Source organism: Phaseolus vulgaris, chromosome 11 (assembly GCF_000499845.2).
Source record: "Phaseolus vulgaris cultivar G19833 chromosome 11, P. vulgaris v2.0, whole genome shotgun sequence".
NCBI lineage: Eukaryota > Viridiplantae > Streptophyta > Magnoliopsida > Fabales > Fabaceae > Phaseolus > Phaseolus vulgaris.
This window is the reverse complement of record NC_023749.2, coordinates 7,997,766-8,013,343: the sequence shown is the minus strand read 5'-3', so window position 1 is coordinate 8,013,343 and position 15,578 is coordinate 7,997,766. Positions and strand designations below refer to the sequence as shown.

The window sequence follows — 15,578 nt, the reverse complement described above, 5'->3', positions numbered from 1 at the left end:
GTACTAGCTACCTAGCTATCATTGAGTTGATTAGTCAATCCCAAACACCTCATCAAATCATCAAATGAATCTAATGCCAAAGAATCTGATTCATTTGGTTGGCCCCATGCAACTCTGAAACGTTATGATCATCTTCATCTGTACCATTTATTAACATGGATCATGCAATAGTACACCATCTTAACACTGTTTGCTTTGCTTCTCTAACACCATTTCATTAATGTCAAACTATGAAGCCAAAACAACAATTAGTGTCCAAGTATTCAGTTTTATTTTCTTCAAACTGCATTGTGAGAAATTCTTGTATACACACAATGCTCCGGTTATACTTGGCACAACAAGCCAATAATATAAATTCCTCTGTCACGTATGAATATTTCGTTTAACACGAAGTGATTTACATTCAATGCACAAAAGTTCAAAATGAAATTATGTTTAAAACATATTTCACTGTTTAGTAATTGTTATATCATATTGAAGATGTGACATCGACTATATATAAAAATATTTCATTGTATATAAGTGGGTACAAACCTCATGAGTCGATTTTATTAGGTTGAGTTAGGTTTAAAGTCCACATCGTAATATAATATCATATCTATTTAAAGTTTATATGTAATATAGTATCATATCTATTTAAAGTTTATATGTAATATAGTATCATATCTATTTAAAGTTTATATGTTCATTCTCAGTGTAAAGAAATGTGCCCCATAAACCAGTTTTATAGAATTGAGTTAGACTTAAAGTCAATATATCATGTTTTAATAATGTTACAGAAAATGAATTAGTTAAGATTTTTTCTATTGTTTAGAAAGTTTATTTGTACTGTGCGTTCTTATAATATTTTATCATCTAGAATACTTTATTTATTTTATTTTTACTGTGATTTTATATTATAGAGTGTTAATGTACATCACCCGAACACCTTCGGGGAAAAGTACCCTCATGCAATTTTCGGTTACATTATATTAATGTGAATTATTAACAGTAATTCCTAGTCGTTTTTAGTTAAAGTAAGCATTCAATAATATTAACTATTTCGAATATTAGAAAAGTAATTTGAATATTGAAGAACTTTTAGTTAAAATAAGCATTTAAAAATATTAACTATTTCGAATATTGAAAACTAATTTAAATATTGAAGAACTTCTTACGTATATACAATTCAATATATTTAACATATCAAGACCAAGAAACAAGACATTGAGATAAAAATCAAAGATTTGTCATGTCAAGACTTTTTCTATCCCTACAAGAACAAATATAAAGTTTTATTAATAATTATTTATAATTTTATTATTTTTTGAATTATAAATTATTTGTAATTGTCTTTTTAAGTTATTTGAACCTGCTGTTTTTACTCAAACTAGAGTATCAAAAGTTCTAGGTAGAGGAATACCTAAAGAAGTTGTGTCCTAGTTATGTCTACCTTAGAAATATTTTAAGGTTTAATGTGTCGCAACGATACATTTTCTTTTCTACAAGAAGTGTAGGAATTTGAGGGTAAGATGCCATAAACAAAAACATTACTCTTTTTCAAAATTTAAAATTTAAAAAGGTTTGAATTGAGACGGTGGTATATTTTTTTATGCAGATCTTTTTACTGTATCCTTCCATGGCTTTGAGTCATGTCCACCACCACCCTTTTTCTTCATTCGTCTCTATTTATTTACTTTTTTATTTTATTTATTTTAATTTCAATCCCACACTTTTCTTTTCTTTTTTTCTCTCTCTTTAATTTATTGGCTGCTGCAGAAGTGTGGAAGCCAGAGAGAATCCAGTCTGATCCATCCATGCACTCAATAGTCTGTCGCTAATTTTCCTAATGCAGTTAATTGACTGAGAAATCTCTTCTGGTTTTTAATTTTGGTACACAAAAAAATCAAATTCAACGCAGAGTGTTTTTTTAAGTGTCCAAATTCCTTTTATTCAATAACTCATATTGATTTAATTAATCGATTCCAAATTCTTTGCATCCTTTAGCTAAATGCCTAAATACACTTGCCTTTTACCTTTTTGAAAAGTGTCAATGCAAATTAGTATAAAATAACAGTAATAAATATTAAATAATTAAATGATGAAAGCAGAAGAAAACGAGGACAATCTTGATATTGGTCCTAGTGTTTGGAAAGTGTCACAATTCTGGTAGCTGTACCCATCAACTCATTAGTCCTGTTGTGTGTTGTCTTTCTTTCTGTATTACAAACATTGGATGCTTTCTCTTTAGAGAAGACGAAGAAGAGAATGTGTGAGGCTTCTTATGGCTGCCAGGTCTTCAACGTTGAAGATTTGAAACCTCTCTCTGACTCTTAGTACCCTTCTTAAATATTAATTATTAACACTGCATGGAAATTTAAACTAAACTAATTCTGATATATTTTAATTTTAATCTGCTCTCCATGCTTTCATTTGACTTGTGTATCTCTCTCTCTCTCTCTCAGTCTCTCGAATGATAAAATAATATATTTTTTGAACTGTACAAAACCAGGGTCTCTTATTTATAAGGCACAAGCACTACCCACCAAATCTTCATTCAGATCAGAAAGTGAGAGTTTGGATCCTCAGAGACAGATAGAGGTTTTTCAGAGAATACTCAAAAGAGAGAGAGATATGGGAAGAGCTCCATGTTGTGACAAGGCAAGTGTTAAGAAAGGGCCATGGTCACCAGAAGAAGACACAAAACTGAAGGAGTACATAGAGAAGCATGGAACTGGAGGGAATTGGATTGCTCTTCCTCAGAAAGCTGGTAAGTGAACAAATGTTATGATTTTATGGAAAAAAAATGCTTAAATGTGTTTCAGTGAGATCTCACATATATTTGTACACCCTCTTTCTAATGAGCAGTTTGATTCCAAAATATGTATATGAGCAGGTCTTAGAAGATGTGGGAAGAGTTGCAGATTGAGATGGCTCAACTATCTCAGGCCCAACATTAAGCATGGAGATTTCTCAGACGAGGAAGACAGAATAATTTGCAGCCTCTATGTTAATATTGGAAGCAGGTATAGTAGTTACTAACATTTAATGCAACCACACTATCAATAATGCTGAAAACAGTTATTTTTACCATTTCCTGACCAATCTAATCTGCAATCAATGACCTATATGTCCAGAATATTTTTATGTAACATCTTTTTCCTCTCTTCTTTTCACTTTAATCGCATCCACCACTGAGAAACACTGATTAAGTCTCTACCAGTCTAGCTAAAAGAGGTAAAATAAAAAGAAATGAGAGAAAAAGGGCAACACAAACTGGTCCCTTTTTTTAATCTTTTTTTCAGAAAACCGTGATTGTTGTTCATAATCTGCCTATAGTAAGACTTGGATAGCACTTCCTCATGCATGCCAAGTTTTGATCCGATACCACCATCCACTATGTCTAATTAAGATATTGAGTAAATATTTTTCCTTGGTGGAAACTTGATAACATAACCCACTAGAGTTGGTCTACTGTGAGATATTTGATCTGAGTCATTTGTACCAAATTTAAACTTTTAATATTGTGAAAAAGGAAAGAACAAAAAAATCTGAACTAGTTTTCATGTATTTATAAACAGGTGGTCAATTATAGCTGCTCAGTTACCAGGAAGGACCGACAATGATATCAAGAACTACTGGAACACCAAGTTGAAGAAAAAGCTCATGGGGTTGCTTCCTCTTTCCCATCACAGAAAACAACTTTCATTTCCATCCTCTACCCTTCAAAACCCTCCACCCTCTCCTTCGTCCCACCAACTGTACGGAGAGTACGGCACCTACATCCCAGTAACAACATCTTTCACAGGCATGGAACATCTTTCCCTTCCTTCAGCTAACTATGAAAGCACAACAACCTCGGTTTCTCAAACCTTTTACCAAAGCCAAGACTCCATGGCTAGCGTCAGTCCCATGCAATGCTATTACCCTATGAGTGACAGCATGCTCATGTTTGGAAGCGAAGGAAGTTGCAGTTCCTCCGATGGAAGCTGCACTCAGGGAAGAGAAATCAAGCTAGAAGAAATCGGGTACCACAGCTACAACCATAACTTGATGCTTAGTTACAACAATAACAACACTAACGATGGAGACAAGTCATGTGTCGGAGGGTGCTTCAGCCAAACGCAAACAGCGTTGGATTACGATCTTGAGGATATTAAGCAATTGATTAGTAGCAGCAGCAGCAGCTTCAATAATAATGTTGATGAAAACAAGACAGAAGAGAAGGCGATGTACTGCTGCTACTACTAGTGACTGCAACTGATGATGACTGACTACTGGTAAAAGATATGATGATGGGGAAGAAGGGGTATGTTGGTGTGGAAAAGATTCAGAATATTGATGACATTTCTGGGGCTCTGCGTTCTTTGATTAAATGAAACATTTCTTGTTTTGACAGTACATGGTAAAAGTTTCTTTATATTTTGTGCATATCTTCTCGGAAGTGGTGATCATGATTACGAAGACGATGATGTTAGATTTTTGTTGAGTACATATTTATAAATATCTTCTCTATATGCCAAAATTATTAAGTGATTCGATCTCTTTCTCTACTTACAAATCAGACATACTAGAAAATATTTAACATAGTTTAGTGTGTTAAGTAGTACTTGTTATAAATATTGATCATTATCTTCTCGGTTAATGTATTATGTATATGAGAAGTTGTGGTTTGTTATGTCAGAAACTGCATTATTGAGCTGAGCACTCCGTTGAAGAATCTTTTGCATAGTAGTAGCAAAGTCTTATTGAAGATGGCTACGTTAACAACGAAAACCTCAAATTTCTTAGCATTAATAATAATATGAAAGCGATCAAATATGGGCAAGAAGAGAAAAGAAAGACTATGAGGGTAGGAAAATTTTGTTGTCTTGTGTGGAAGTGCTGGAATTGTAACACTAACTTCAAATTATCCAATAAATTATTAGCCGTTTTGAAAAAGTTTCTTTTATTCACAGCGACGACAAGAAAGGCAGCAAAAACCATGAAACTTATTTCCTACATGGTTCCTGCGAAACAGAAGCCATTGTTGACAAAATTTAATGTATTAGAAACATGCTCATTCTTTTCTTTCTTGAGATTTTATAAAAATAGTTGCAGAACACGTGTACATACTATATTGTTATAAAGACTTTTTATACTGTTGGTTCATTATAAATTGCTATATACCATAAGTTTCTTTTGACTTTTATAACAATTCATTTCATAGTTATATTATATCCAGTATTATACGGACAAAGAATATAAATAATCTCTTAGTTATGCTTATTTTGAATACTTTAACCTGTATTTTTAAATTCTATCAAAACTGTGTGTAAATAATATAGATATAGTTTTCTCTTAATTTAAAAAAAAATGTACTTTCATTTCATTATTCAATTATTGCACTTTTAATCTCTATCATTTGTATCAGTTTTAATTTAGTTCTTACAAAAGGATTACTAATTAGTTTTCTTATATATGCTTATTTTAAAAAGTTTCAATACCATCTATTATTATATATATCATATAATTTTCTGCATAAATTTTAAAACATTAAAACATATGGACCAAATCTAATAAAGATTATAAACAATATATTTTTCGTCCGTGATGGTTTTTTGTTCATTTTTACGTTAACTTTATGTTTATTTTATGATACTATAATGGCAATAGATGACAGGTGCCAAATTAAAAACGATATAAGGAACCTGATTGGAAATACTTTTATAAAGACTTTATATTATTAGAATGAAATATTCATTAACTTTATATTAATAAGTCTAGTTAACCATGTTTCCCAATATATCTCTTTTCTTAATCACGTTTTTTTCCTTTATAAAGCTTAAATTTCATATATTAATTACAAGACGTTGCACTCAACCCAACCTTAATAATACCTTTCGGTAAAAGATTTTAAAATAAAAGTAAATTGCAACTTACATAAGGATTTTTTTTTTTCATTTTATTTTGCCAATGAGATTTATCTGAGTGATTGGTTTTATTATTTTGTAATATAATTAAAATAATATCAACAATCAACGGTCAAACTAAAGAAAAATTGAGATAATATATAGTGGAACAAAAATAACGTATTAAATTGAAATGGACCCCATGCACATGAACCCTCCCCTAGCTGTTGCTATTCCTTTTGATTTTAATTTAGAAAAAAAAGGAAGATTAATAAAATAACAAAATCACTCTCCACAAAAGTACTTATATATTTATATCATATTATCATCTTTATAGGTTATCTATCGCTCTCAGCGTATAGTATAATATACCATAAATGATATTTGTAAAAGCACTTTGAAGAAAAAAAGATAATGTTTTTCTAAGAGAGCCCTACGTATACGCCAGTTCTAGCGAAGGGTTTGTGTTTAGAAACAAGACAACTCCAAGAGATTAAGGATCAGTTAGAATTTTTTTTAATTAATTAACATATTTTTCTATTCACAACACATACTAATGTGCAATCATTCTTAAGTTAATGAATAGAGTTTTTAACAACTTGTTATTAGAAGTTTGTTTAAAGTTAAAAGAATAAGTTGTTCGTGTATAAAATAACTTAGTGAATTTTTTAGAAGTTTTAAAAGAAAATAGAACTTGACTTAATTATGGTTGTAATTCTGATAAGATGTTTTATTGTTTCAGCTTCTTATATTTTGAAAAGCTTGTGACAAATAAAAACCAAAATAAGGTTTTCTTAGAATGCTGATAAAAAAAGGTTTTCTTAAAATGATTATGATTATTTGACAAAAGAAAAAAAAACTACCTCTAAGTTTTTTTTTTAAATAAAAGTTTTCATGTTATACATTACTATCTAACTTGATTTCTCAGTTATGTTGACATATCAAATTATTAAAATATTACTAAAAAAAAATATAAAAATATGTGGACTAGACTAAAACTCATATGTTTTTTTATCAGTAATAATAAATAAATAAATAAATAGAATCATTTCAGAGATGATTCAACCCGTATACGTAACAAGACACTGTAACATATTTCACCATCGCACCCACTCCCAAATGAGGAAAATAGCCACCAACAAGTATAGACAAACCAAAAACCACCAAAACCACAAAATGGATAAACAGGATAACCCAACAAACAAACAAACAATATAAAAGCTTCCTACAGAAAATCCAACCCACACACAAACAATTAACACTCAGACAACCTACCAAATGATACATATATCAATTTAATGAAATATTATTTTATAAACTAATTTTTTTATATCTAAAATAATTTATATTATTAAAAAAATTATAAAATAACTTTTAAATTGATATTTTAATATTAGTTACTAAAAATTTTAACTATTAACTATTTTAATTCTAAATTAATTAATAATTTATAATTAAAAGTTAATTTAAAATTTAAAAGAGTTAGTAGCTAAACACTAAAATTAAATATCAATTTAAAAACTATTTTACTATTAATAATAAAATTTATTTTAAATAATAATATTATTTTAATTTATAAAATAATATATAAATGGATTAATTAATTATTATTTTTTCTTTAAATTAACTATTATTTAATGATTTTTTATGTATAATTACATTTTCATATAGTTTATTTATTTTTTGAGTTATCCCAACAACTAAAAGGCTATATTGATTTTGTTCTTATTTTTGTATAATCTAAAAAGAACATATTCTATATTTCAGTTCACTCTATTTTTTGTATCTCTTTGTACAGAAATGACAATGACAGGAATATGTTGGGTTGTTCCAAAGGCATTGGGGATTGCAGAGAAGAGGAACAGGAACAGGAACAGCATAAGATGGTGTAAGCGACAAAAGAAGTTGATGCAAGACATAAGACATTTAACATTAACAGTAACAGGTTGTGTGGTGGAATCACCATTGGGAAGCCAATCGAAAAGGTTCCAAAAAAACATGATCTCCAAGATTTGTGTCAGACTTTTCACTTCCTCTATTTTCAAATCAGATACACAGTACTCACACTAATGCACTTTACAATCCATTCTCTTCTCACCTTTTTTTATTACCCATCACACTATTATTCTCTCTAATTTCTAAATCTTTAAACATAAACTACACACTTCAACTAAGTAACATATTTATGCGAGGAGTTCGGGAGAGTGGTTTGAATTTCAGTGATAAGAGTTGTGAAAGTATAGGAACAATGTAATCTTGAATACTGGTGTGGTTGACGTTTCAGAAATTTTTATCTTAATTTAATTAAAAGTTTGGTTGTGGGTCTGTCAAGTCTCATGCTACATTTTTCTTATTTTCTGACTGATGTATTGATCCTCTAGTCTAGTCTGTATGAGGATGATTTTGTTTATGTCTTTTTCAGGGATTTGTTCATTTAGGTTGGATTTCAAAATTCAGTTAGGTGAGTTGGCTTGAGTTTTTTTTTATACAGGTTTAACCAATCTTAAAGTGGTTCACATTTATTGATTTTTTATTACCAATTAAAAAACATATTTAACAAAATAAACAAAAATTGATAAATCAAATTAAATTTAAAGATATTTAACTCAAAAAAAATTATAAAAGACTAAGTGAAATAATATTTTTTCATATAATATTTTTATTTATCCAAATACCCCATTTCCCATTTTATTTATCAAAATATACTAATTACTGAACCAATTTCTCGCCATTTTAAGTTAAATTTACTTTTGTCGAGAGAATTGTTGACTCAGAGACCGATTTCTCAATTGATTTTTTAATTTTCTTTCATTTGTTTTTAAATTATTTTAGATTTAGTTAAAACTTAATTAATTTCTATATTTTCAAATATTAATTAAAACCAAAATGATTTTGAAAAAAATAGAACAGAATTAAAAGAAAATCAATTGATGGATCGAATAAACAATTTCTCACTTGCAAAGTTAAAAAATTTAACATAAGACGGTGAGAAATTGAGGGTAACCAATTTTTCACCCTACATAGTAATTAATATATTTTAGTAAATAAAGTGAGAGATGGATTATTTGTATAAATAAAAAATAAAACAATAAATTTTACTATTTTTAAAATTATTTTATTTTTCTTCTCTACATACGATTAATTTCTTTCACCATTTTCAATCACTTTTAATCATCTTAAAAGATGATTTTACATACCTATACTCCATTTAAATTTTTATTATTATTTTATACTAATTATATGAGAAAGATATATTTTGTGCTTCTATTTTTTTTTACAAAATTAAAAAAGAATGATGGTGTTACATTATGTTGTGTTATTGAAAATAATTAGTATCTTAAAGTAGGGAAAGCACAGGTTATTACATCTATCTCTTTTTTTTATGCTATCTTATTTTAATGATCAGTTAAAATTTAATATATTAATATATATATATATATATAAATGTTAATTTTATGTATTTATTTAAATGAAAATATATGGACTATTATTTTATATATTTAACGTGTAGTCTATATTTAAATGAAAACCATATTGAAGAATTAATATAAATTATATATTTATATTAAAGAGAAAAATAAATTAATGTAACTTATATTATTAAGTAGAAATGTAATAGGGCTTTTTTTCTTTTGTTATACATAATAATAATAATAATTTTAGTGGAATAGTAGTTTTTCTTTACTATTTTTCATTTTTATTGTTACATAAATAATAAAATGATAGTTTTGTGATTTGAAATGTTAATTTTTTTAAAAAAATATATAATTAATAATAAAATAGGAATATAAGCAATGTATATCAACTGAGGAAATTCCTATAGTATATTGTTGTAGATAATATAATTTTGAGGTTGAATATTGTAACATTTTATTTGAGTTTTACATCCATAATAAACTATACGCACATAAACCACTAATAAATCATGATAATATGTGTAAATATTTAATTTCTCTCACATTTTCACTATAAAACTTAGTAAATGATGTTTACATTTACGTTGTTAGCTTCTTTTTTTCTTAGAATAAGAATTTAACTTTTATTTTATTCTTCCATTAAAGAGAAATGAATTACCATCCACTTATATAATTAATTTTTAAAAAACTTCGGAAAACTTGTTTTTAACGTAAAAGCAACGGACAAAAGAAAGAAAAAATTTAATTGAAAATATAATACATTATATGACTCTTTAAAATGAACTAAAAACTCAAATTAAATTTTAGTATTTAGAAAAAAAAAAATCTTCTATTTCTGTATCTAAAAAAATATGTTAAAAATTAAGGATAGATCCTAGCATTATAAAATCCTTTTAAATCGCATCTACCATAATTCATTTTTTATTGGAAAATAAATAATATTTAAAGTGAAAATAAATCATAATAAACAGGATACTCGTAACTTTTTTTATTAACAATTATTCTAATTATATCTTTAACTAACTTTTAGTACTTTCCTAAAGAAAGTAACTTTTAATACTATTTAACTCTATTTAAAGCATATTTTTACTTATTATAACATTTTAAATAGTAATGGTCATATTCCTATTTATCTTTTTTTTATTAACATTATAAACAAAAACATAGTTGATGTAAGATAAACTACATAATTACATTCCTATGAGTTATGTTCATAACTTATTATGCTATTCAATATTTTTATTAGATAATAGATAATTTTATTTTAAGATCAAACCTTTACCTTAAAAGCCCATTCGTAGAGAATAATTTATAATGATGTGCCGACATACATTAAAATCAATTATATATATAAATTATTATTTTTTATATATCTAATCCAAGGAAATATTTTCTTCAAAATTTATATATTTTTCCTTAAAATATAAAGTCAAAATGTACGACCAATCAATAATGTGATATAGTAGCTAATTGTGTAGGGTACTCCTCTAAAGAATCTGAAGGAATGACCGTACGAACACGCCACTCCCTCCATAGATGGGTCCAGTAAATACAAAATAAAATGGCTTAGAGATGTTATATTTATTGCTCATATAATTAAATTAAAATATTATTAAATAAAATTGAATGAGATTTATTTCAAATAAATAATTTATAATTTATTTTAACAAAGTTATTAGACTTTCCCCTATTAAATTATTATCAAACCTCATAAACATTCACATGAATTATTAGTTAATAAGTGATATCACTAAGTTAGAATATAACATTTTTTTTCTAAACAATAATTCATTTATCTAACCTACTATCATTGTATAAAATTGCGGATTCAAATATGTGTTAGAAGTTTTTGCTTCGGTGCAAGTAAGAGATTGATCTTGAATTTTTGCAAAGTCTCACTTAGCTTATTTTTCCTATCCTAGTTGGGTTTTGGATCATTTAACTTGTATGTGGCTGACTCTTTAAGTTAGTTAGCGTTTGGTTTGACTGGTTCTTAGTCCAGTTGTTATGAGTGTCTAGTTAGAAGAATGATTTTGTGTATTCCTGTAAAAAGATTGGATCACCTTAAAATAGTTCTTATTTACTTTTTATTGTTGATAAAAAATATTGACAGAGTGTAATTTTGCAATTTCATTAAAACATTAAAGATCAATCATCATATTAGATATTATCTACTTTGAAAATTAATATTCTTAAAAATATTAAAAAGTATATAAATTATTCTTATCACTAAAACAATATGAAAATCACATTTTGTTAAATCAAATTTAGAGAATAATAAAAATAAAGTATCATTCACGTACTACTTTTCTTAACTTCCCATACACTTCCTATATCAGAACATAACATAATAGGCATTCCATTTTCCAATTTTTTTTATTTTTAAGATAATTTTTTTTTTACAATAGTATTAAATAGCTACTGTAAATTAGAGAGGCTTAATTACCATTGTTTTGATTTTTTTTTTTTTGTGGGAACATGAGACTCATAACACTAAAACTGAAATTCAACGTGTGAAGCGTAGATTCAACGAGGATATACTAAAGTAATTAACATATTCCATGGAATGTATTAAATGAATTATTAAGAAGTTTTGAGTTGTGAAGCAAAGGAAAAGGATTTGCCTAACGTTGGAGGTGGTGGACTCTGATTGACTGATGTGAATTATTTAGTTTTGTTTTGGTGATTGGAGATGTTTGAAGGTGTTGATGGAATATTTTCCACAAAGAAGACATTGAATAACGACCTAAGTGGAAAATGATGAAAAGCCAGACTGTGTAATGAAAACGAAGACATTCAAATGTAATTACGTATGTTCATACGCATTGGTTAAAAAGCAAACCAAACATATTTTGACTAACTAATCGTTTCATATTTCTGTCATCATCACTTCCAACAAGTCTACCATATTAATGCCTTCTCTTATTCAATATTGGATTATAGGACACACACTATTTCGCCTCCATTCTTTCCTTCACTGCAATTCCCCTATATATTAAATATTGCATCTATTGTTTGAGGCTAAACTCAAATCGTAGCCCAATAACACCTCCTACTTCTTAAAATATTAAAAATATCCTTTATTCTATTAATGTTTTTTATTTTGAAATGAATAATTTTAAAAAAAATATAATAAAATTCGAAAGGTATTTTAGATTCTATAATCTAAAATGAGTTTCTTTAAAAATAATATATTGTGGATTATGTTATTTATGGATTCTAGAAGGTATTTATAGAATTCAGTAATCTAAAGGATATTTTTTCAAAAAAAAAAAAATATTTTGAATTACAGAATTTAGAAGATATTTTTGAATTTGAAAATATCTTTCGTATTCTATAATCCCGAGAGATATAAATAGAAAAAATACATTTTCAAATTGTAAAATCTGGAATATGTTTTTTTAAGAATAAAATGATTTTTTTGTTCAGATAAGGAGGTGCAGGAAGAAACAACAACAAAAAGTCAGGTAGATATGATCGTTATAGAGAATTTATTTTCAAACTCACTTAAGATGAAGTTTAAATTACTCCAATATAATTTTAAGAATGTTAAAAATAAGTTACTCAAAAGTTGCAGCCAACAATTGAGAGCACAGTAGTTGTGCAACCATAGTATTCTCAATTGTCTTTAATGATCAACATCACATGACAGCAGCCACCAGCTTCCATGCAGAAGCATGGATTTGTTCTTTGAGTGTTGTGGTTTCAATTTTATATAGCATTATGATTATGTTACATTAATTAATTAGACAACCTACCAGAATTACTACGTGTCTATGACCAAACCCCATCTCTTGCTCTTCATAGTCAAACATAACAAGATGAGAAAGGTTATTCAACAAATTAGAAGCATTATTTGGATAACATCATGTATAAGAATTTGATCTCCTTTTTATCCAATAAGACAAACAACACTTTAAATATATCTAGTGAATAGTCGTGGAAGCAAATAAGTACTTACATCCATGTTAATGACATGAAAACTAGCATGAACAGTAAATAGTGTAAACAAAAGTAATTACATACATATCAATGACATGAAAACTGTCACCAGAATGACAAGAAAAAACTCAACATGTTCAGTTCATCTGCATTCTCTGTGTATTGCACAGAAATTGAAAAGGAATGCAAACTCACTTATAGTTAGTGACGAGCATCCCCTCATGTGAAGTATAACAGCTTAAAGAGCTAAAGGTAGAAGGTACAAGGTAGAAGTGTTTTAATTCTTTTTCTAAAAGAAATGGTTAAACATGTGTATAACTGAGGAGAAGAAATAAATCTGAGTTGGTTATGACTTATGATTCATGACATGATTGATTATATATATCACTTTATAATTTTTCTCATTGACTCTAAATCTTAGTCTCAAAAACCATTTGTAGCTAGACATGTAATATTTGTGAATATATAAAACCAGACCAATGCAATGTGTTACTACTAGACACAAGTTCGAGTCTAGATAGTGTCTCATTCTGATTGAATTCTGTTCGTTTTGGTGAATGTCAATTCTATTTTCAAGCACCAACGAATAAATAAATAACCAACACACAAAAATTGTTGCATCTTAAAGGACAACTTACGACATGCCCAAGATACGAGAATAAAAATCAAGGCTCACTTTGGGGTCCTTAATTCGATACATCTACAGGTTAAACAACAGTTAAAAAGACAAAATGAAACACCAGAAACAAAGAGCAACAGTAATATGATAATAATAATAAATTAAAAATAATAGCTAACAGTTTGCTTCATGAAGTAACCTTAGTAGCATGGTGAGGAGTTGCATGGAGACTGGGGTTGTTGGAAGGTGATTCCTTGGGTTCCACAGCTATTGATAACATTCTGAATTTATTCAGTTTGTGTCGCACAAGTCTTGTTCTGAGTGTAATTGATATTTATGTGAATGGTTGAGAGAGAAAGAACGTATCCTTACCTTGTGATCTTGAAGTAGGTAAGATGAGACTTGGGGACAGATGACATGTTACCTTACCTATGGATGCACAGACAAGATGATGAATGTTATGTGCATAATTAACTACATTAGAACAATCTTACAAACTACATTGGATGAAACTATTATCAACCTTATTATTACCATAAAAACTCCCTAATTAATGTGGTAATGTGAAATTAGTTATATGAAAAATGTTTCAGAATAAATTAATTAGAATAAAATAATTTTGGAGATGAAAAGTTAGTTGTTATATTATAACTAAATTAAATACCAATTTAAAAATTATTTATCAATAATAAAAATTTATTTAAATATTAATAATTTTTTTAATCCTTAAAATAATATTTAATTTAATCAATATAATAACTAATTATTAAGGTTAAGTTTCCACTCACTTATAAAAAACTATTTGTATATTCTAAATTAACTTAATTTCTAATTGATGTTACATGTTTAATACACACCTTATTAAAAACTATTTGTATATTTTAAATTAACTTAATTTCTAATCGATGTTACATGTTTAATACACACCTCGCATCAATGCATGTTGATCTCATATTCATCTTATATATAAAACTAAATATTTGTGAATAGAGATTACACAATAAAGCAAACTTAATTAAGATAAACTATGATATGATATTAAAAATAATTCAAACTTGAATCATCCTTAATTAAGATAAACTATGATATCATATTAAAAATAATTCAAACTTGAATCATCCTTATCTTTGTAAAATGGGTTTGTAAAATATCATTTATATATTATATACTGAAATAATATTTAATATTATGGATTCCAACAATTATATAATTAGGTTATATATTCCGGTTAGAATGTATTTATTTCATATGAAATCATATAAAATTACCCAAATCAATTATAGTGGGTTTTTTTCTAAACTGGATTGAGTGCAAGTCATTTAAACTCCTATTGGAAAAATATTGCAGTGGCACTTGCACATTCAAGGAGTTGTAATGTCAACCGTGGCAGCTTCTTTCCCCTTTTTGTTCGATTTGGCAAATGTACATATTTTTTTTTCAATTAAGACTAGAAATCCATGTGGCGTGTCCAAGTGACAGTGGTCTTTGTGAGTTCTTAATTTATAAAGGTAATTTTTCATGCAAATGTCTTAGGTTGAAAGATCAATACTTTTATAATTAAGGTTGAAAAATATGTATTCATTCCTAAGACAGATTTTCATGTCAAAATTGAGAGAATGGAGAGGTGTGGTGTGAAGTTATGAGAGAATTAGGGTATTTAATTTTTTTATAAAGGGCAGAACTGACTTTGCACATTTCATATGAAGGAGTAGGGAGACGAATGGAGGTGCA

At 27.6% G+C, this 15,578-nt stretch overlaps 1 protein-coding gene across 1 annotated transcript; it reads left to right on the top strand.

The window, feature by feature from the left end:
- Positions 1-2,199: 2,199 nt before the first annotated feature.
- On the top strand, positions 2,200-4,513 carry LOC137830954 (transcription factor RAX2-like). The gene is made up of 3 exons (XM_068638389.1): positions 2,200-2,749; positions 2,876-3,005; positions 3,561-4,513. Exons 1-3 carry the CDS (start codon positions 2,614-2,616, stop codon positions 4,228-4,230), a joined length of 936 nt encoding a protein of 311 aa, XP_068494490.1. The 5' UTR covers positions 2,200-2,613; the 3' UTR covers positions 4,231-4,513.
- Positions 4,514-15,578: the final 11,065 nt, after the last annotated feature.